Source organism: Gymnoscopelus microlampas (genome assembly GCF_963454915.1).
Source record: "Gymnoscopelus microlampas genome assembly, chromosome: 18".
Classification (NCBI taxonomy): Eukaryota; Metazoa; Chordata; class Actinopteri; order Myctophiformes; family Myctophidae; genus Gymnoscopelus; species Gymnoscopelus microlampas.
The window spans coordinates 22,412,331-22,436,867 of record NC_139955.1 but is presented as its reverse complement, the minus strand read 5'-3'; the positions used below and the strand labels follow the sequence as shown (position 1 = coordinate 22,436,867).

Sequence of the window (24,537 nt, the reverse complement as noted above, 5' to 3'; positions counted from 1 at the left end):
AGTTCAGCCATCAGGAAGCGCTTATAGTCATCTCTGTATCATCATGTCTTTTCATGCTGTGATATTATAAGTTTCCAAATTCCTACACATTTGTCAGAGGTTTTACTCAACACAATTTCCATATATATTTTGGATAAATATGTGTTAGTGGGTATCAATAGGGTGGTCAGTCACCCATGAGAGAATTGGGAGTAGAGGCGCTGCTCCTTTACGTGGAAAAGAGCCAGCTAAAGTGGTTCGAGAATTTAGTAGGGACGCTTTCTGGGCGTCTCTCTAGGAAAGTCCCGGGCACGTCCCACTGGGAGGAGGCCACGGCAGACTAAGGACCATACGGGGGGTTTTATCTCCATGCTGGTGCATGCACTCAGTGGATTATGTGGCCCGGGAAAGGGAAGTCTGGAAGTCTCTGCTGGAACAGTTACCCCTGTGAACGAGACTCTGGAATGGATGGATGGATGTTTGTCAAATATTCATGTGCAATTTAAATGTTCCAGATATTGTTGCGGCTGATTCAACTTAAAATAGTGGTCAATGGTGTGGTGTAAGTGGACATGGTCATAGAAATGATGCATTCAGATTACAGGAATTCAACTCAAGAATGAATTCAAGAATGTTGTGCAAAGGCTGTAATCTGTCAGAACTCTATTCACCAAAGGAATATGTTTTTTTATGGCTTTAGTCATTGTCGCACACACCACAGCACTATATCACTCAGTAAAGCACGACCGTCCTTCCTTTGAGGCAGGCATGCCTTAATCTGAGTGAGTCATGAGATTATCCATGGAGCTTATTGGTTTTATTGCTCTAAATGTGACTCATTCAATTTCTGAAACACGGAGAATTCATTTAACTTAACATGCATTTTGAATAGTGACACTTTAAAGGCAGACTATAGACTACTTGATTGACACTTGTGACCTGCTTATGTTGTCAAACTAGACCAGTTTCTCTTTCACCATTAGCACGCATCTGCTTCCTATACAGAAGATTAGAAATGGAGGAGAAGACAATTGACACGCTCTTTGAAAACTATTCCATCACACAGACTACTTGTTGACTGAGAGATTAACAGTATTTATAGCAATTTTATGCCTGGACACTTGCCTCAAATTGGCCCTGGAACATTGCCAACTCAATGGCTCACCTAATCATAGCAGCGGCTGTGCATGCGCTCAGGAATTCAATATGCAATTCTCGGAACCTGTCAATAATTCACTTGTGTTTTGTAACGTCTGGTGTTTAAAGTGACACTGGAGGAAAGGAAATCAATTGACAGTGGAGATTATTATTTGAATCTCAGTGTTGCCTTAACCTTAACCCCCCCGTTGTTTTGGATCAGTGCCCAGGGACTGGTGGGAAAATGAGTTGCCTAATGAAACAAGGGTGTTTGTCATGCACTGTGGGAGGCTGGAGTGTTCTTGAGGTACTAGTCCCCTCACTTCCTCAGTCTAAACAGCTTCCAATTAGTGGACTACAGAGCTATACTGGGAAACCCTAACCACCGACAAGTTTGTAACATTATATTTTACATATGTGTCTATACATAGTAGTAGATAGGAAATTGGTATCGTTATCATTTGATTGTTGTCAATTTAGATGTCCTTCACACATGAATGTCAAGAGAGACCAGAGCCTAGTATAGTACACCACTCTCCCAGCAGTTCTGGGATTCAGTGTCTTGCTCAAGGGCACTTCGTATATATATAGAATAGGCTTATGTGGTTAAAAAGAAAAGAGGTCCCATAGCACATAGTGGTAAATAGGACAAGGTTATATTTTACTGCATTGTGTGTGTGTGTGTGCAGTATGTACATATGTGCCTGTGCGTGTGTGCGTGTGTGCGTGTGTGTGTGTGTGTGTGTGTGTGTGTGTGTGTGTGTGAACATGTGTCGCACCTGCAGTACAGAGTGTCCCATAGGACTGTTCTCTGCTAACTCTGCCTCGTAGTGGCTGCGCTCAAACTTTGGTGCGTTGTCATTCTGATCGGTTACAGTGACCCTCAGCAGGGCACTGCTGGCCCGCTGCGGAGTGCCTCCATCCACCACGCGAATGTTCAGGTCGTAGGAGTCCTTCATTTCGCGGTCCAGGTTGCCCATGACGACGAGCTGTGGCAGTTTATCGCCTGAATCGTCGGCGACCTGCAGGCTGAAGAGCTGGTTGGCATCAGGCCCCGTGTTCAGGAAGTACTCGTTCACACCATTCGTCCCAGAGTCCTTGTCACTGGCCATGGGGATGGAGAAAAGCGCGCCGATGTGGGTATTCTCTGGGATGGACAGGGTGAGGATGGGAGAGGCGAACTGTGGTGTGTTGTCATTGATGTCTTGCACTTCGATGCGGCCCTCGAGCAACCGTGGGCCTGTCCCGAGGCCCTTGATCATGTCTGTGATGGACACCTCAAACTCCAGGAAGCACTTGTCACCCTCAAACAGGTTGCGGCAGTCCCTCAGTGTCTCGCGGTCGATGGGGATCTCCGTGGTGTAGATGTCTCCCGTCTTGCCATCCACCCGGAGGTACGGCGTGCCCACCTCAAGCTTGTACAGGTGGCCCGAGTCAGGCAGACCTTCGTCTGCTGCCAGGCTGCCAATGAGGGTGTTGGGCGGCTGCTCCTCTGGGATTCGGTACAGGATGTCGGTGGGAGCAGCTCCAGAGAGAACAAGCAGGACGGCTGCCAGCACCAGCCTCACCTCCCACCTCAGAGCCATCTCTCTACCCGACTGGCACAGCATCTGTATGGGAGACATCAAATTACAAACAAAAGCTGATTACCAAAAGGCCCACTCATCTTTCATACAGGGTCAAGGTAATGCCAAAAAACCTTTTAAAGAGAGTGTGTCTCCTAAGCGATTTACGACGGCAGTCTTTTCTCTTTTTGATTATTGTAATATCCTGTATACAGGCCTATATCTGGGCAGGGCTCTAAATACGTCGCAAACAATTATTCGTCGAAGACCTCAGACTAAAGGGTTTTTATACCAGGTCTAATGTACAGGAATTGACTCAAGCTTGTCATTCTGCCAGGTACTTTATTTAAAGATTATTAAAATACACTAAGGACCAGTTACACAAGATGTGATGTAACTTCCTCTTGTACCTACACATCGGCCCTACATGAGTTCTGGATGTAGGATGTAACCAGGAATGTAGAAATGTATGTCATGGTTATCATGCAGCCATTTGTTTAAGCATGACTTCTGGGTGTCATATTCTATTGTCTCTACATAAGTAAACAAATATTGTGTAATCATTTTTTGGTTCTCTTTTAAAACCAAACCAATCCTCTGTTTAAATGGACAGCAAACAGATTTTAATATCAGGCCAAATCAAATCCAACATGTTTTTCTATGCTGATGAAATCTGGCCCAGCGCTCTAAGCCATAATCAAGGACTAATTTTACCACACAGGCTAATTTAAACAAGGCCGCTTTGCTTTGGTTTCTTAACCCAGGCAGTCCTTTATTAATTATGGCTCCATTTCAGTGCTGGGGCTTTGATCTGTTCTTGTAGTTTGTAGCCACTTCTCTTCCTCCGCTCTCTCCCCGTTCTGCCTTTTCCCCTGGTGGCGATTCATCTCGCACGTAGATTTGTGTTCTGCGAAAGTCTCCCTCTGCCACTACACGGGGAATACGGCGGGTCTCGGAGGTTAATCTGCAGAGTTTCTTTATGTCCTTGTTTTGGAAAGGATGTCTCCTGCTCTCCTACAACTTCCCCCATCATTCTCTCTCGTTTCTCACTACCCCCCCCCCACCCCCAACCTACCTCTCCAGTACGGAACTTGGAGCAGGTTCAACAGTTGAAGACAGAAGGACATAAGGCTTTCTGGCTTCCTATACGTGCCTCCATGTTTCATGCTAGCTACTGCAACATTGGTGCTCTCACTAGAGTTATTGTTATGTGCTTGGATGTGTGTAGGATGACTACACTGTGTGTGTGTTCTGAAATCTGAAAAGATAAGAGCAGGTGAACAGCATTTATTTTCTGAGTCAGCTACTTCCCCTGGTGTCTGAGACAGAGGTCTCTTTAATTAGAGGCAGGGGGGGGGGGGATAAGAGATGGGAGAAAGAAAGAACCTTTCTATGTCATGTACTTATTCCTACGCATACCTCAACTCAAGGACTCTCAAACAAACACACACCATATTACAGGGTCGCATTAACGATCCCTGCATGAGCCACACTGAGAAAAGCTGCTGCGAGTGAAGGAAGTAAAAAATAAATAATTAAAATCCCCTTTCTCTGCTTTTGATGTAGTAAGGTCAGAGTCATGCTACTTTGATGTTGCCCGTTGTGCTAATTGCACATCTCACATCTGTGGAATTAGGCCTCTGCATCTTTCTTTATTTAATTCCTTTCTTTCTCTCTCCCTCTCTCTCGTGGTTCCCTATCGGTAATGATGATCAGGGGCTGAGACAGTGAGACCCTGTCCCACAGCGGGGGACACTGCTACCACAATGTCACATGAAGAAAAAAAACACCAACGAGGAAGAAAAGAAGAATTGTGAAATGAGTGAGCACCCAGAGGAGACATGTATCCATTGTTTGTTCACAGCAATGCTGGAGCTGAGCTGAGAAATATCACACACACACACACACACCTGTGTCTGGATGAGTGTACGTATGTGAGCAAGCGCACATACTCAAGTCTCTTTCTCTCCCTCTCTCACACACACACACACACACACACACACACACACACACACACACTCTGACATATGGGGTACTCCAAACGCACAGCCTGCTGAGTGCTAATAAAACCAGTGACAAACCACCACACTAATGAGCTTCATACAGAACAGAGCTGAAATCTATGACCAGAGGAGCGAGAGAGAGAGAATGAGCCAGCCCAGGATGGAGACAGCCAGGATAGAGAGAGGGGTGCATATGAAAGAAACAGAGGAAGAGAAGGGGTTGAGGAAGGGATCTCCAAATAGGCTTGTAGAAAGAAACAGAGGGAATTAGAGAGGCAGTCGGTAGTGGAGCAGACTAGAGAGAAAGAGCACAATAAAAGACAAGAAAGTGTGTGTGCGTGTGTGTGGGGGGGGGGGGGGGGGGGGGCGAGAGAGAATAGTAAAGGCAGGTAGACTGCAAAATAGCGAGAGGAAGGTGGAGGGAGATAAATAGAACAAGAGAGAAACCGAGCCACTGGTTCCGGCATGCAGTCTAATTCTGGGTGCACGGTGACAGCTCCTCTGCTCCCCACTGCTAACGGACGTGCATGAGACTAATTAGAGAGCACACGTGAATGTGTGGTGCGCAAGCGTGAGTGCGCGTGCAATCCGTGCATGCTGTGTGTGCGTGCTATGTCAAAGGAGAAAAAAAATGTGGCGGGGGGGTGGGGGTTCTCACTTCCCCCCCCCCTCACAAGTGCCAAATAGTTGAGCTCTGTGCCCAGAGATTCACCTCTGTGGGCCTCGGTGCGTACACACACACACACACACACACACACACACACACACACACACACACACACACACACACACACACACACACACACACACACACACACACACACACACACACACACACACACACACACACACACACACACACACACACACACACACACACACACACACACACACACACACACACACACACACACACACACACACACACACACAACTGGCATCTCACACACCACCGCCTGTGGAGACATGGGAGAGAACCCAGACAGTCATTACACTGCGACTGAGGTCTGGCCAGGTCCACTTTGGAGTCGCCTGTCACAACAGAGCTCAGCGTGTTCAATAAATGACGCTGTGTTTCTCTGTTTGCGTTGTTCGGTGCCGCTGTGAGAACATCCCAAGAAGATCCACTAACATGGGCCCTGGCCAACTGGTCTATCGCATGGCTGATCGCTTTCCCAATAGGTGAGCTCCTGTTCTCCTTGTTCCGGGTGTCTTTACACGTAGGGTGGAACTTTAAGCTGTCATTGTGACCTCTGCACCAATGTCACCAAGACACATTCCTACGCACTACACAGTGAAATGCACAGTGTTAAAGCCGCAATCTGTCACTAAGTGAATAAAGTATACGTTTTATTAAACTGTATGGTAGATTATGTTAATACAATATATAACTAACACAACTGCAGTGGTTGTGGTCGGATAGGACCACTACTACGAGGTATTCCATGAAGGTCTAAGTGTTTGATTGATTGAATTGAATTTATTTGGTGATAAAAAGGAAGGGTACATCAGTACTTCCATATGTCAACACACTCAATGTCACTGAGGATAAAAACACAATAAAGCCCTAAGGCTTATTTCCATTGCGGTCCTCTAAAAACAAACACCACAACATAAATACAGCCAACATAACTAAGAAACCTATACAGAACACAAAACGTGCCATACAAATAGCTGCACCAGGCAACAGCAGCAGCATTACAGTTTACAGTTACTTTTACGTATTTTCAATTAATTGCAATTAATTGTCTACCCAAACCGGCTTTCCATTACAACCCAACAGTAGGAATTTCTGTGGTTGCATGGGGAGCATGAGTGCAAAGCCCGGGTAGGACATAATAGCTAGGGATTGTCGCTGTAATTTAACAAGAACTTGCCACTAACAAACAGAACCAAATGGACTGGACCCTGACGGGTGCCTTTGATTCCATTTGTACAACTCTCAGAGTTACAAATGGATTTTACTGAGTAACATATGTTAGGAATTTTGTCTTGTTGTTTTTACTGATTAAAGTGACTTCAGTGACTCTGAGGCTTTGGGGATGAAATAAGACATGAAAAAATGTGATCCAGTCTCAACATTAATCTCACAGTGATTAAAGAATCTCACAGTGATTAAAGTCAACATTATCGAGTTATGTAAATGTATTTAACTAAAATACGAAAGTTGGCATTTGGTATGATATATGGTAGAGGTCTCTCCGTTTTGTAGGGGTGTTAGTTGCTAGTTTGCATGTCCTGACAATTATTTACATATGAACGTTTGTGTTCATCCCTGGGAGGCCCCATATTGATTGCTCTATACACAGTAAAATCCTCAGAGTTATTGAACTTTGAAAGCGTACGAATGGAACCAAATGGACTCTTACAGGTCCATTTGGTTCCATTCATACACACTCAGAGTAATAGGTCAGAGGTTTTCGGAGAGCATGGGAGCCTTGAGAGCCCCAGGGAGCAGGAGGCTAGATCAGCACGTCCGTTCCCACACTCCGTACACTCCGCTGGAACGTTCTCACCAGGCGGCAAGTTTTGTTGTGTGTGTGTGTGTGTGTGTGTTTGCGCGAACATGTATTTGTAAGGCCAATAGTTCACATACATGTACAAAAGCAAAGACAACAAGCTGCTGGGGCTCGGCTTTCCAGGGGACTTATGCACTCTCTCGTTTTTGTTTACATACTACTAGGAGAGGGGGGCTGGGGCAGTGTGTGTGTGTGTGTGTGTGTGTGTGTGTGTGTGTGTGTGTGTGTGTGTGTGTGTGTGTGTGTGTGTGTGTGTGTGTGTGTGTGTGTGTGTGTGTGTGTGTGTGTGTGTGTGTGTGTGTGTGTGTGTGTGTGTGTGTGTGTGTGTGTGTGTCCTGGCCAGGAGATAGGGCATTGTCATGGAAATGAAGCAGTGTGTGTTATGTTCATCAGGGTGGTGGCGGCCTTAACGATGCCAGCGTTAGCGAGACACTAGAGGCGTAAAGAAAGTAAAATGTGTCTAGCTGCTTGGTAGATCGCCCTCTTTAAGTGTCTTAAGAGATAGAGATGGAGAGAGAGAGATTGAATAATTGAGAGAGAGGAACATGGGGGAGGGAGGTTAGGGAACAACGAGTGGGAGGGCTAAGCATGTGAGCAAGTGTGGTGGGTGGGCAAAACAGACTTAATTTGGTTAAGAAAGTACTGGGATTCTTGTGAGCACTTCTTGTATTCCTGTGAGCACTCAAAGGTGGTTCAGGATTTCATTCCTGGTGAAAATGTCTGTGCAGACCGTATAGGACTATGCTGTCACAATTTGGGATTCCATTCCTTGTTGCGTAGCAGTAGCTTTAAAACTTTGTGCCCAAGGCACACCAATGTGCAAGTCAAAATCTCAAGGCTGTATACATAGCAGAAATAGCAGATCTACAAGCTCACAAATAATGCATTGTGAGCTTGTAGACTGGATATTTTCGTTTTTATTTGTGAAAAAACAAATCCCTCAAAATAGCGATGCCAGGTTGAAATTGGTTAAAAAGAAGTTGGGGTAAAGAATTTGCCTCTGTATTGGGAAATGTGTTTGCACAAAGTACTCATATTATTTATATATATATATATATATATATATATATATATATATATATATATATATATATATATATATATATATATATATATATATATATATATATATATATATATATATATATATATATATATATATATATATATATTGCAATATTAATGCACGGTTGTGATAAAGTCCCAAGACACGCTAAACTTGTCTCATAGCACACCGTTTGGGAATCACTGCCGTAGAGCATGGCAAAGTGGCTGGGGTATGTCAGGCTTCCACACTCTGGGTAGCAGAGAATAAAGCATGGCAAAAAAGTGCCACAGTTGGACCATCTGGCATGGCTAGACTCTAGCATGTATAGAATGTTGACTGCGATTCACATTATTCAGTATTTGACATAACATGACATTGTGGCATTGACGTTACAATTTCAGCATTTCGCACTCTTGTCCAGAGTTACTTACAGGTTCGAGATCACAGTAAATGGCATCAACTCACTCAACACAGTGCATTGTCGATTGTTTCATTTTCAGTTAAGCTATTGGATTCCAATCATTTCACTATGTATGAAAAACAACACGTGTAGACTTGAAATTTGCATTTCATTCCATTATTTTGTTAAATTTATGTTCTTTAGGACTTCCATTCCCAATGGGGCTAACCATAATGATCACGCTCATGGGAAATAATGAATATACTTTAGAGATTAAAGAAAGATGGAAGATAATTATCACAGAGGAAAGAAGAGGAAATAAGATCCTCTAAAACTAGCATCCAGATGTAGACAAAGAGAAGCTGCCACCCATTCAATGAACAAGGCCAATGGGCCATCAACAGATAGATACTCTAGGTCTAGTAGCCCTTCTCCCCCATCAGTCACCTTTAGTGGGGGATGGGAAGTAATGATGTCGCTTGCCAAAAAGAACAATGTACAAGCTTACACCACATAGCATCTTAGTTTATAGATTATGTTCTTTTTGGCAAGCGACACCCTAGCACGATGGAATATAAATAAGCTTAAGCTCTACTGTGACCAAATTAACACCTCCTCACTATCACCATTATTTTAAGTTTCCAAAGATGTCAGCTGAGAGAAACTCAGAGTGAGAGTGAGAGAGACATCCCTCCCAGATGATCCCACTGGAAACCGCATGCGGTGTAAAGTATTTATGAGCTGCTGTAACCTTGAAGAATTGATGTCTTGGATCTTTGCTTCCTTTGTTGGTATAGTCAACCCAACTCTATGTTCACACACTGCATTCTCTCTCTGCTATTGATGCAACATTATAACCGATACATTTTACAATAGTAACCCAACAGAGAGAATCCAATAGAGCTGTTACGCAGTGTGCTAAGTGTTGCCAATTGTGCTTCTCTAGTTATGCCCAAGAGACAGTGTCTGGCTGATGTTCTGTGTGTGTGTGTGTGTGTGTGTGTGTGTGTGTGTGTGTGTGTGTGTGTGTGTGTGTGTGTGTGTGTGTGTGTGTGTGTGTCTCTTCTTCAGCAGCTTGCCTAATATGCTCTACACCTGAACTATCTTGTCCTCTGCACAATCCTCCCTATACAGCAAATCCTGCACATAAAACCCAGTGTAAATCCCCATACTGTGTTTCATATGGTGTCTCTTCCACCCCCACCACCACCCTCACTTCTCTCACTCCCTATTTTTCTCCCCCATACATCTTTCCTTAATTTTCTCTCTCTCACATCTGGATTATTTGCAAAACTGAAGAAATTAATGGCCATTGCAAAACCTTATATATACGGTTATAATTAAATATACCACCTAGCTTTCATTTCACTGGCTGCGTAGTAACCTCTCTCATCTGGCTTTACCTCACTGCCTCCGCAGAAGATTCTGGGAAAATTGCATCGGAGCACAGCTTGGCACACACTTAACACCAGCCCTCCAAGTAATGATGCTGACCGTTTTAAATATCCATCTATTAGACATACTCATTTCATTTTCACATTTCATTTCTGTTTGTTAGCACTTCATTTAAATGTTTTGTCACCATTATGTTAAACTAATACTAAACTAAGCCTGTCCCACACAGACTCAATTGAACAAACTGGCTAACGAGCAATAGAGTGGGTGGCTAATCATTCAAATTACAATTTCTGGCCTACACCGTGCTGCACTGTCTGAAAGACTTCAATTTGAGGTAAAACAGGCCTGAGGTGGTCATGGGTGCAAGAGCTAAGTAACACTTGCATAACAAAACAGCATGACACTGGCTAACAAATCGCTCTCCATGGAAATGGTGCGTCATGACAACTGCAGCACGCTGTTTGTATATCAAGTCAGCACTTCAGTCAGGCCCATCGTCGGAATGGGCTAAAGGCACACAGTGATGCAGGAGTCAAATTACAGTGTGACATTTATGGAGGTTAAGAAGCATAAGCTAGTTCCTGTGAGCCAGCAGAATGTTGGTGTGTGTGGCGGCACAACAGAATAATAAAGAGATAAGGAGATGGGAGAGAAGTAGAATAATGAAAGGAGGAGGAAAAGGAAAGGTGAGCGGGAGAGTGGAGGACAGCGTCTGTCCCTAGTTAGTCTTTAACCTTTGTGACCGGCAGGACGAGCAGTGAGAGGCCTTTTAGCTGCTGGACGGATCCTGGGCCAAGCCAGTAACCGATTGTTCTCACATCTCAAAGACATACAAATAAAACAGCGGCATATTGACTCTATGCCGCTGTTCTGATTGCAGCTTCTCCGGCAACAATACTGATGAAGACTTGACAATTCCACCCACACAGGTTATTCTGCTTAGCTGAAAAAAATAATATGCATAAAAGCGTAACCGCAAACCTTGCATGTGCGTGTATGCGTGCAAGAGCACAATGAATAGCAATATTATTTCACAACTAAAAACTGCATTTTAACTTGCATTCCCCACATACAAAAGGCTATACAATAGCAATGCTCTACAAAGGCACACTAGACCAGCTCGCAACATGGCTTCATGCCTTAGCTCGTCTGACTGTTCCCGGTTCAGAGCTTATATAAGCCACAGTAACAATTACAATCCATTTTCATCTGTTCCAGAATCAAAGCCAGTTTAATCTGCTAAAAATAACAGCGGACCCCATATGTGAGAGTGGCACTCTATGCCACTCTCCTACAATTGCACATTGCTCAGATACAATTGGGCAGGAGTATGTTTGTCTGCGTGCACACAGGATATACATTCAAGAAGAGCTCCTCATCTCAGAAGACAAAAAAAAGTAGTCATGACTGCTGACTTTATAGGGAAAGGTTATAGAGACTCAAGGAGAGGAGAGGATTAAGAAGAGGAATGGAGGTGAGCAGGGTTACAGAGCCAGACAGTCGCCAACCCCTGGCCAGCCAGAGTCCTGCCAGCCCTTTTGTCAGGGACAATCAGTTCTATTCTCCATTTCCCCTCAATCCAACCACTGTGTGTGTGTGTGTGTGTGTGTGTGTGTGTGTGTGTGTGTGTGTGTGTGTGTGTGTGTGTGTGTGTGTGTGTGTGTGTGTGTGTGTGTGTGTGTGTGTGTGTGTATATATATATATACACACAAGTGTGTGCGTGCATGCATGCGTGTGTGTGTAGTGCTCTGGTTGCTCTTCTCCATGGCTGCGTGCAGGATGGGTGGTCCCCTAGCCCCACTGCACAAAGGGGATTATTTTAATGATTTCATTCAGAGCAATTGTTTGGGCCAGATTAACAATCCCCCCCCCCCCCCCCGCACACACACACCCCCCTACCCCCCTCACCAGCAAACTGTTGCCGGTGTCTGTCTGCCAGCCAGGGACAAAACATGGGCATGTTGTAAGAGCCAGAACATGTATGTGTATGTGTCATGTGCCTTTGTGTGCCGCAGAGCATGCGGCACACAAAAGTGGTTGCATGCATGTAGGTGTGTGTGTGTGTGTGTGTGTGTGTGTGTGTGTGTGTGTGTGTGTGTGTGTGTGTGTGTGTGTGTGTGTGTGTGTGTGTGTGTGTGTGTGTGTGTGTGTGTGTGTGTGTGTGTGTGTGTGTGTGTGTGTGTGTGTGTGTGTGTGTGTGTGTGTGTGTGAGTGAGAGAGAGAGAGAGAGAGTAGGGGGGTCTGACACAAAAGTCCAGTAGTAGCACAGCTAGGGCCAACCCATAGGACAAAATGACCCATGACCCTTCTCTGGAGTTAAAATGTGGGTGCACATTTGTATATAAATATGATGTATAAATGTATATGTATGTATAAATATATACACACAAAGACTTCAAAGAGTTCAGCATCTCACTCAACAAGGACACAACACAAACATGCTCGCAAAGGCAGAACCTGTGACCATCCAGCTACAGGGAAGTCTCTCAAACCATTAACTGCTCAATCACTCTGGCACCCAACATACCGGTAGTCTACTACCACCCAGGCATTTGACATGGCGGGTCAGAATTACACAGCAAATATCTTAACACAGGGTTTTACGCGTACACCAGGGCTGGCAGAGTGGACCCAACTTATGACTGAGACCGCTTCTTATGAATACTTGATTGCCAGAAAAAATAATGTTAAAGGGAAGTTTCATCTAGTGTGGGACTACTTCTTTTTGTACATAAAAGGTTTGCTGCATTGATCATATGTTGAAACAGATCGCAATTGATGTGTAATCAAAAATCACAAAGGGGAGGTAGGGGGTGTTGTCCGCTTAGCCTAGTTGTGTTATGACTGCCTGTGTTAGGAAGTTGTTGTATTTAATTTATGTTGTTGTTTGTTTTTATGTGTATTTATTTTTTATTTATTTTATCATTATTTTTTATTATTGTCTGTACTGTTGTGTTGTTGGTTTTGTCTGTTATGTTTTGTCATGTTTATTTGTTGGAAAAAGAATAAATACTTTAATTACAAAAAAAAAAAAAAAACACAGGGTTTTACGCCGAAGTGCAGGTGACTAACGCGTCTTGCAGTTCATAATACAGGAGCCAATCCTATCGGCTGGATATGAGGTCACACTGCATGGATTATCTGTCCGTCACGTACCTCAACACACGAATACAGTGACGAGGAAGGGGCTATTATGCTGGTCACAGGGAATAGTAAGCTGCCAATCACACACTAGAGTAAAAAGTGGTCAACAGTTAAGTGATGCGAGGCAATTCTACACACTAAAATCTAGTGTTAGTGTAACTTGGAGTATAAACCCCATGTAAAAAAATAACTGATCTACAAGCTCACGTGGTGCATTTCAAATAATTCTCCCAAGAAATTCAAACCGTTTGCCTATAATGACATGCCTAAAATAGGGACATCAGGGTTTAAGTAGTTAAATTATCATCTACATGGTAAAATATGTAGCTTGCTCACTGCGCGACTGACCACTGTTTGCACTAGTAGCAACAACACAGAACGGGCTCCGATTATCAGTTACTGAGCAGGTAGGTTAGTAGATATGTAGATGGGCATCTATAGTATTGTTGTAATGACACAGCAGTTCAACATGTGATTCTGCAGTTAAACCAATACTGAGTCTGATGTTAAGCATCTATCCCATGCACTGTTACGGCGAGCATCTTTCTGTGCAGAGATTTGTCATGGCAATGAGAGGAACGGAGGGGCTGACGGTAGTGGGTGTGTTATTGGGGAAATAAGCTTCTTCATGTCATATGTAGGTGAAAAACACGGCCATCACACAGCAGCAATACTCACTAGCCCAGCGCGCATCCCCACCCACTCCGATATGGTCAAATCAACCACGCCACCAGTAGGTGGAGAAGTTGCACCCCAACACTTTCCTTCGAAACGCTAATGCTGAGATAAGAGCACAGAGCTGTCTATCCGAAGCATATCGACATGAACAGACTAGTCTCAGTGATGGTGTCGCCCCCCGTCGCCCCCCCCAACCCAACCCAAAATTCTGTACTTTACACTACAGACCCTTGCCTTAAATTGAGCAAAATATCCAATAATGACAAATAGGGATTACCCCAGCACACACGAACACACCCCACCAGCGGATGACAGATGGGACTTGCTTGCTGTCTGTATTAAAAGATCAGACCTTTATCTATCAAGCCTCATGTTCTAATAATAAATCCACTTTTAAACAGATTTATTACAGATGTTGCCGTGAATCAATTGTCAAACCTCATGTCCCAGTTTTACCTCTGTCCTGTAGTTTATTGTTTGTGGATGGTATTTTGCTGAGTAATGGTTGCTCCTTCTTGTTCTCCCTTTTATTGGCATTTATTGAATTCTTTATAACCCTTTGCTTGGGTATATCCCCCGGCTTGCTCCCATAAGAGTGGGAAGCCACTGCATTGGATGATGATGACAAACTTATGCAGCAACCAGTTGTATTTGTTTCTCCCCTCATTGGTCTGCAACAAAGGCTAATAAGCATAGTGATCCTGCATTTCCCCATTAAATAAATACAATGTGTGGGTGTAAAAAAGGGGCATGTCTGTTCTGTTCGGGATGAATACATGAATGAGCCTGTGTGACACAGAGGCTGAATAATGCAATGAAATCCTTTACTCTCTGTGGCTTCTGAATGTTCTGGTGGTCACAATGCATCAAATTGAAGCGACATTCCATACCCTGCCTGTCGCTATGGCTGAACTTAAAGTCAAATCAGGCCGTGAAACGACAAGTATCGACACTTTCCCCCCCTGAAAGCAAAGGAAAACGGCAGTGCAAAGAGTGTTAGACCAGTGGTTCTCACCCTTTTCAGGCCGGGAACCCCCAAAATAATCATATTTGAACTGGGGACCCCCCAGATAAATATTGTGAAAATAGCTGATGTTTCCTCTTTCTTATATTATTTGACAATGTGGCCAATGTTTGACCTTTTTTCAAGGTATTCAAAAGCTCTTAAGTCCTTAAATTGTCACTTCACTATCATCTGGGGACCCCCCCCCCAAGAAATCATGTGGGGGACCCCCTGGGGTTCCCAGCCCACAGGTTGAGAACCACTGAGCCAGACAACTTCAATCATATAAAAAGCTATTTCAACTCCTTCCACAATGTTAAGGACAGTATTAACGACACTGCTCCCTCAGATGTACCATTTTACGCAGAAAATGTGCAGAACATCCCAAACATTGCTAAATTCTCTGCTTTTTAAACTGCGTTTCCCTGGGTATGCATTCCCAAAGCTGGCATAATCCGCACTGTAACGCTGAGAGCTGACCGTGACGTTTGTGTTTTATCTGGCCAAATTCAACGGATATGCTTTCTAATGAAGCCAGCGGCCTGCCGTGTCGATCAACACAGTGGTATGAAAATGCACTTTGAGAAGGCAGTGTTGTGAAATAAACAATCAATCTACAACCTGTTCCCACTGTGGGATTAAATGTATACATGTGTTAATATACCATTTTAACCACTTTAGCCATATTTTGTACTTTGGCTATTCAAAAACGATGAGCTTGTAGATCTGCCATTTCAGAAGAATTGTACAAAAAAGTTAAAATCTTTGTAAATATATATTTTAAAGCAAACATTTTTAAATCAAATCTTTGCTTCTGGGGGTTCCTGGCACAAAACATTTTCAGATGGGGGTTCGCAGCCAAATATATCAATTTGGGGGTCCTTATGAAAAAGTTTGACAACCACTGCTTGTCTACATGCATTGCGAGATTGGCGACTTGAGCTCGCCTCAGTCGTTCAAAATACGAGCCTAACTGAACAGACACGATTGTTCCCCCCCACCAGTTACTAAACGTTATTAATTGATCTCTATACACGCATTTAACAAGAGTTGCAAGTTATACTAGGCTACGCAACTGAACTTACCCAGACTTTAGTCCTTTAGTCGGTGTGCTGGCCGCTTGACTGATTGTTGGACATGTGAGGTGGAGAACACGCACCTGCTTCTGATTGGGCCAATTTAGATTTGAGAAAATCACTCCAAAGCTAATAACCTATCATTTAGACAACAAATAAAAACTTTCATAGCCTACCCTTATTTTTCACCCTGTGATTTTGATATAGTAGGCTACTAATAGCCTAATCAAATGTGATATAAATGTAACTCTCCCCCCACCAATGTATTTTAAACCTTTTACAGGTGATTTTACTGAATGCCTCCAGGTATATAAATTGGAGAGCTACTACAGTGTAGTGGCAGTTATGACTTAATTGTGTGTTATTTGAGCAAACAGGCGCATGCATAATCGCTCATTTTTAAATATAGCACCATAGACAAGAAATTAGCCTATTAAATACGACCCCCCCCCCTCCCCCTTTTTAAGAGAACCCCGAAAGACGGATGAGCGGGTCTGACGGGGGTCTCCGCACCGCACCTCGTAGCTACTATCAGTGCAGCTTAATGGCACACATTCAGCCTTTCTTACTATCGAACACGGTAAAGGTAGATGCTCTGTGAATATAAATGCTCCCTTCCCCCCCCCTCTCTCTCTCTCTCCTCAGCCTGAATAGCAGGTTCTCTGCAACCAGAGACCAACAAACAGCAGATCGAACGGGTGAGACCAGTACAACCGGATTCCCTGCTGAATGACAAGTTGACAACCCACGACACTAGCCTACACTGTCAAATACCCTTTAGCCTACTTATTATCTCTCCCAACTGTTCAAACAGTGAATGAATTTGACTAAAACCCTAAATAGGAATATGAAGCCATACACATTTTCGTTTCGTTGATCGAAAGACGGCAGCCACAGGTGCCAATAACTGACCTCGGGACATAATTATGTCACATGATGTTTTTTTGTTGTTGATATTAATGGACTATTATTGTATTGTTGCTTTAAGTGTGCGTTGAAATGAGCGATTAGTTCTGCCTGACGTCTCTACTAAGTATTGATGACATTGAAAATCCCACAGCCTAAATTCCCATTCAAACGAATACATTTGGACTGGAGTGTCATTTCATATGCCTCAATATATGGACTGCGCACTCCTTAAAACCCATAAAGCGAGACGTGCTCAGGCTATTTGGAGTGGGGGAAACGCGCATTGAGCTGCCGCGGGGGAAAGCGGTGTAATTTATGACAGATATGGTAAGGTAATTCCGAGGGTGGACAGAGGGTAAGTGCTCCGTCCCTCATTCCGAGATCAATACCGTTGGTGTAAGGCAAAACATCGAACATCGGTAGCCATCAGTGCAAAGATCATCAACTGAATAGAAACGGGCGCACACCTTATGGTGGCCCTAGCCATCGCCAACAAGTGTTTATCCCATCGCCACCGGAATACTACTAGTATTGCTTTTACAGGTATATTTACCCTCAATTGTGTTTAAGGTAGGATAGAACAGTCGAAACACGTTCGAAATATTTTGTATATACATTTTTTTTTACATTTTGTAGCCTACTCCTGTGCGTAAAACGTTGATCATACCCAAGAGACTGGTTTGAAATTAAGCAACCAACCAGTATGGCTTGTGGGATCATGAAATTGCTATATATCTGCTTTTACTCCTTTCATTTCAGTCATCCTGACTGAAATTAAAGGAGTGAAAGCAGATATATAACAATTTCATCAAAGCCCCATTTGATATGCTATCACATTTCAGCCATATGTCTGTGCGCGCCGGGGGTCGATAAAAGGAACAAGGCTGTGCGCTGCGAGTCGTGACATGGAAGTTTTGTACCTTCGACGGGTGATAACGGCTCAGTAGATCCCAGATCTGAACGCTCCAGCCGGGCCACAACAAGCTTCGATCTCTCTCCTCCGCTCCCGCACGGATCCACTTCAGCCTTTCCAATAAACGGCTCCACAGTTAAAAATCCACAATGACAAAATAAAAGCGCTCTCCCCGTATTAAAAGGCAAATGAAACAATCCACTTGGACAGCCAGTGATGATAATTATTCCTTCAAATCCTCCCACGGCGCTGTTTGGATTTCAATAAGCTTGAATATTCTTTTTTTTTTCTCCGGCGAGTCAAGTTTAAATATTTCGTTGATCAGAGAGCAGTGGCATTAAAGGATTGTCCTCTCGAGGACCCAGTGGAGGGACTCCCGTCCGGACCGGACCGGGTCTCACAGCATCGTATCTATAGGCTGATTCTCCACTACCACCAACCGCATCATCCTCATCCTCCGGCAGAAGACTCAGGAGTGGAATAATGTGTAGGAGGCGATGGAGATAACGGCTAAAATCACCAACATAGAAGAACCTATATGTCCATTTAGTTGCCAGCGATGTGGTCCCCTGACAGACAGTCACCCTCCTCAGCAGTCTTATGGTTGCCACAAACTCTGTCAGCCTCGGGTCCGCTCCACGGCTCACTTCATGCGGCTGTATGGTGTGTGTGCGTGTGTGTGTGTATGTATGAGAGAGAGAGTGGAGTGATTCCAAACGATTGCGCTCTTCTCTCTCGCCTTCTCTCACCCGATCCAAGCCTCTCTCACCCTCCCTCTCTCAGTTTCTCTCGCCCCCCCCCCCCCCCCCCCTCTGTATACAGTCCTACAGCCCATAGATAGACTATAGCAAGTGGGCGGGGCGAATAGGCAACACAGCTCGGTCTCTGCATGTGAATTTATTTTTATTTTCATAAACTGTTAAATAAAGTATCCAATCAATCAATCAATCAATCAATCAATCAATATAGCAAGTAGGCGGAGCGAATAGGCAACACAGCTCTGGCTCTGCATGTGGATAAAAAAAAAGTTTTACTGTTTACATAGGCTACATAACATACAGCCAATAATTCTTTTAATAGCATCATTTTACAAAAAAGACAGCAATCACATTAACTTGCCTGCGTGTTTTATAAACTCTCTCTCTCTCTCTCTCTCTCTCTCTCTCTCTCTCTCTCTCTCTCTCTCTCTCTCTCTCTCTCTCTCTCTCTCTCTTTTAATAGCCTATAGCCTATGAATGTATAGCATGTCTAGAAACAGTTGTTGTTGTTGTTGTTGATGATGGATGTATAGCCAGGTAATTCAACTGCTTTATCTGGAGAATGTATGAGTTTGTCACACTAGCAGGTTTGTTCTGAAGGCAGGGACCAAATAAAAGCGCTCTCACACAATGTTGCCAGGTCTTGAGAGAGAAACAAGCAACCAAAATAAACAAGCCCAAAAGAAACGATTTACATTTTAACACTTTAAAGTAAACCTTTAAACAATTTAAACCTATATACATCGTCTATTTTCCATAACTCTTGCAATAAATTGTGGAATATTTGGATTTTTTTTTTGAAATATTCAACAACACAAATGCCCCCTGGCACAAAACAAAATATTTTCATGAAAATATTTGAGAACTGGTTTAAATAATAATAAAACAAAAATGTGAAACAAGCCTAAATAAGCAACACTTTAGAAAAAAGCCCCAAAAAAACGCAACACGCAACTAACCAATATTTAAGCAACTCTACAGAAAAACAAGCCCAAAGTTGCTTATAATAAGCAGACATGGCAACACTGGCTCTGGTCTGAGCGTGAGAGAGAGAAGTAAAGGAGCTGAGAGAGGCTCCTTCTCCTCGGCAGAGAACGCTGCTCTCTCATGCTTTTAGCGCCACCTGCAGGACTAAAGTGGAACGTGTAGGCTATTATCTGACGATTGGAGCTCACTCAGGTGTAGTTTGTTGGCCGACTTGGCCCTACAGCAACGTTTTTCAGGCCAAGGACCCCCTTAGCTGACAGACAGATGAAGCAGTTTTTCCTAAAATAGAGTAATTTAGAGAGTGATTTATATTGTCGCTCATGGTGACGTTTAGTTTTAACGAATCATTGAACTTTGATTAAAGAATGAACATGTGATTTAAGTTTACAAATAAAAGCTTGACATTAATTTCATGCTCATGTTAATTTGAGACCCCCCAAAAAATAATAATAATCTAAAAATCAACTCTTTCTGGATTGTTTCCAAACTTGGAAGAGGTGGTACAGGTGCATTTTATATTTTATTTCTTATGTAGGCTACATTTATTGTATAAACGGGGGCCAAATACGTATAACATTTTAATGACAATTTTACAAAAGAAAGCAATCACATTAACTTACATAACGTGCACGTTCAAATCATGTATACTTTACATTATTTCCCAAAGCATTGGCCTACATTTATTCTATCTTGTTTTACATTTTAGAAAGACATAGCCAATGTATCATTGAGGTCTAATATTTCTACAATTGCAGTTGATACAAACCTGTGGATAGTGTGACCTGTGATCATTTTGGGTATAAACAATAAGTATAAGTTGTTGAAGAGTACATTTAGGTCTGATAATGATGTAGTCTACCCTCCGTGCATGTTCAAATCATATACGTTGCATTATTTCAGACCATTTTCCAAAGCCTACATTTATTCTATTTTTTTTTACCAATTTAACATTGAGGTGCCAAAATGTTTAGGTGCCCACTTATGCCTGTATTTAGGCCAGGTGCTGCACATCAAGGCATCAAGGAAAGAATCAAGGAGAAGATAAAACATCACACTGTTTGAAGCTCCAAAAACGTACTTAATTTCTGGTGCAGTTTTGACCTTTTAGGTCTTCATCAGGCAAAGGACCTGTATTCCTTATTCTTATTGTTTGTTTCAGTCCCCTCAGTGTACTAGCTGGGAAGGGCTTATATGCAGCAGGATGCAATAGATGATGTTAGTTAACCTAAGTTATCAATCACCAAAAATATAGCCTACTAAATTAACTTTCAATTAAATTCCTGTGATTGTCTAGGTCTATACATTCGGATAATTGTGTTGCATTATAGCATCTATCCGCTTAACGCACAATATAAACATGAAATATTAGTTTAATTTAGTTAATTCCCAGAAATATTGTTTTGAACTCCCCTGATGATGCATGTTTTTACTTTTTCCTTAGCCCATTAAGAATGCATCTGTGTGTCATTTTTTTTAGATTTCTTTAGCTATTCAAAAACAGCAGATATACAAGCTCATAGCGTGGCACCGAGTGCCGCTATGAGCTTGTAGATCTGAAAAAAAAGGTGAAAATGTGTGCAAATCTTTGAATATGTATTTTTTAAAGCGAACGTTTGTAACTCAAATCTTTGGTTCTGGGGGATTCTACAAATGTCTTCTAAATCTTTTTTTTGTATTTGGCCGTGGACCCCCATCTCAAAATATTTTGTTCCAGGGACCCCCAGAAGTTGTAACAGAGTTAGACATGTTCGCTTTAAAAATATATATATTCAAAGATTTGCACAAATGTTCACTATTTTTCTAAAATAGCAGATCTACAAGCTCATAGCGCGGCACTCTGTGCCACGCTATGAGCTTGTAGATCTGCTATTTTTGAATAGCCAAAGAAATCATAAAATGACACACAGACGAGTTCCCGGTCTTAAAGGGTTAAGATATTTTGAAGCCTCCATTGTCTAGAGTTTCAAACCTATTTTGACACGTGCAATTACTTTCTTAGCATCACAGACATAAACTCACATCTCAATTCACTAAGTAAACTACCCTCTAGCTCTTTGTAAGTGTTAGTCTGTCCTGAGGTCATATTCAGATATTCGTTATTCTCTACAAGGCAACAGTAGAAAGTGCTGCTACACCACACGGATCAATTAGCTGATAAATATCAAAGCCAGAGACAAGGCTCTGTTACCATAAGAGATGGAGGGAGAGAGCTATTGTCCTGAATCCCCTACTGGCCAAAAGAAGAAAAAATAAAATCACCCTTTTTCTTACCAGTTTTTACTTTCCAGACCATGTGAAATGATCAGTAAAGCTCATTTGGCTTGTGGCCACTGTGCACCAGTGTACCAAAGTCACTGTGTACCAAAGTCTGTAAGTGTGTCTGTAACAGCACACCTACAGTATGTATCTGTGTGTGTGTGTGTGTGTGTGTGTGTGTGTGTGTGTGTGTGTGTGTGTGTGTGTGTGTGTGTGTGTGTGTGCGCGCACGCGTGCATGTTTATTTATGTGGATGTGTGTGTGTGTGTGTGTGTGCGTGCGTGCGTGCGTGTGTGCCTGCATAAAAACTGGATGAAAGAAACGCAAGATGTGAAATAGCCTATATGTGAACACAACACATGCATGTGTGTCTAGTTGATGCTATTAAGAAATGTTGCATCTCCAATCCCAGTGTGTCTCTAATGTTGAGAACTATTTTCTGCAAGGTATGATTATTGGAAAATGTAAAATATCATTGTAGTGTGTCTGTGGGAATCCACTGTGAGTTACACCTACACTACACAAAATCAACAGTTTCTCTCACACATAGTTAGACCTAGTTATAGTTGGCACCACTCATACAGTACATCCACTTATTAGTAGTTGGTTTGTTCATTAATACAGACCAATTAAGAATGCTGTCATTTATATTTCTCCTCTGTTAGCACTAAAGGGTGAATTATACTTAGTTGCGTGTTGGTGTAGTGCTCCGAAAATAGCTGATCTACAAGCTCACAATGAGTCATAGCTTGTAGATCAGCTGTTTTTGGTGCGCAAAATGGCACAAAACCAACAATAAATAAACAAATAAATAAATTCATTCATATATTCATTCATTTACCTATAACACATGTTATAGGCTTTTACAAACTGTGCAAACCCCTAAATGTTGGTTGCTTGTAGTGTTGTCCTTCCAAGAATTACATTTTGTTCTTATGAGGCACATATTGCAAGATGCTCTGGATAAGATCATCAGAGTAACATCCAAAACCATAAGTGGATATTTAACTGCTCTTTTCTTCTCCCAAATCTGCTCTAACTGCAAAAATATTCTATCTGAACTCTAATTGTGCACTATGGTCTTGTTTGCCTCTCTCGCTCTCTCTCGCTCTCTCCACATAGGAGGTTATGTTGCCCATTTTGCAGAGCTCCAATTTAACTGTTCTGACAGTGATGGAGTCATGTGCGCCAGCCAAGCCACATCCTGTTGGTAAGGAGAGCTAATCCTTCACTAATGAGGCTGTTCACCTCAGGTGCTGCCTCTAAAAAGGTAGCCCACAAACATACCCACGTTTCAGGGGGAGAAGTGAGCTGGTGGTGTGTTTTTTAACCATTTAGCATTGTTTTTTACTTTGTGGACACACACACACACACACACACACACACACACACACACACACACACACACACACACACACACACACACACACACACACACACACACACACACACACACACACACACACACACACACACACACACACACACACACACACACACACACACACACACACACACACAAAGAATAACGGTGTCCTTATTGATAATATGTAAGTGGCACGTGTTCTCTTGTGTGCCCTGTGACTGTGTATAGGTACATCCTCTCTCTTTCGCTCACTCTCTCTCTCTCACACACACACACACACACACACACACACACACACACACACACACACACACACACACACACAGTCACACACACGCACGCACGCACACACACACACACACACACACACACACACACACACACACACACACACACACACACACACACACACACACACACACACACACACACACACACACACACACACACACACACACACACACACACACACAACACACACACACACACACACACACACACACAATCACTTTGGCCCTAACAGTTGTGAATTGAGGATGATGTCTACCAATATTTCACTCAGTCTGAAATCCAGAGCAGCAGCATACAGTGCACTGGAGAACAGAAAGAGTGCAGACAATGAGAGTACAAGTCTCAATCCACTCTGTTTATTACCAGAAGTCACACAATATTTATAGGTTACAGGTTCATGCAGTAGCCTACACAGAGAGCTGAGGTACTGTACATGAATTCCCAGCAAAAAAGCAAATGTGTGAATGGTGAATGGAAACTTAAACCAAGACGTGGTTAAACCAGAACAAGTTTCACAATCGCTCATCAGTCACACTCCGTTGATTTCTAGGACATATGTCATGTGCTAATTACACATAGTTCAATAATCTATACAGAGACGGCAGTGCATCCAAACGAGAGCCTACCAAAATCTATTCCTTCGAATGGACACACCACACCAGCCAAAATATCAGTGCATTGTGTCCTGATCATAACACTTACAAAGAGTTTTCCTGAAGAGCCATGGGTGCAGGACTGTGGCCATTTGACAGGGCTGAAGAGATGACAGGCAGGGAGATTTGAATCAGTCGAGGAAAACAGGCTAATTTAGCCCTGGTTGCTGAGATAACAGGCTTCGTCAGCTTATCACAGAACAAACAACTCTCTGACCTCATCCCCAGACACTCCACAGTTATTAACTCCCAACAAGGAGATGAATTATTCATCCTGTTAATGACAGGCAGCACAGTGTTGGCTTTCTCTTTCTCTCTCACACTTATGCATGCACACACACACACACACACACACACACACACACACACACACACACACACACACACACACACACACACACACACACACACACACACACACACACACACACACACACACACACACACACACACA

At 43.0% G+C, this 24,537-nt stretch overlaps 1 protein-coding gene across 2 annotated transcripts in view; it reads right to left on the bottom strand.

Moving 5' to 3' along the window:
* pcdh1b (protocadherin 1b) overlaps window positions 1-18,503 on the bottom strand; it is a 253,378-nt gene extending 234,875 nt beyond the window's left edge. For both annotated transcript variants that reach the window (XM_084085830.1, XM_084085831.1), the window contains exons 1-2: window positions 17,780-18,503; window positions 1,896-2,726 (exon numbers count right to left, since the gene is read on the bottom strand). In XM_084085830.1, coding sequence (XP_083941956.1) covers window positions 1,896-2,726 — 831 coding nt within the window. In that variant the 5' untranslated portion in view covers window positions 17,780-18,503. The remainder of the gene's footprint in view (window positions 1-1,895; window positions 2,727-17,779) is intronic.
* Between the last annotated feature and the right edge of the window lie 6,034 nt (window positions 18,504-24,537).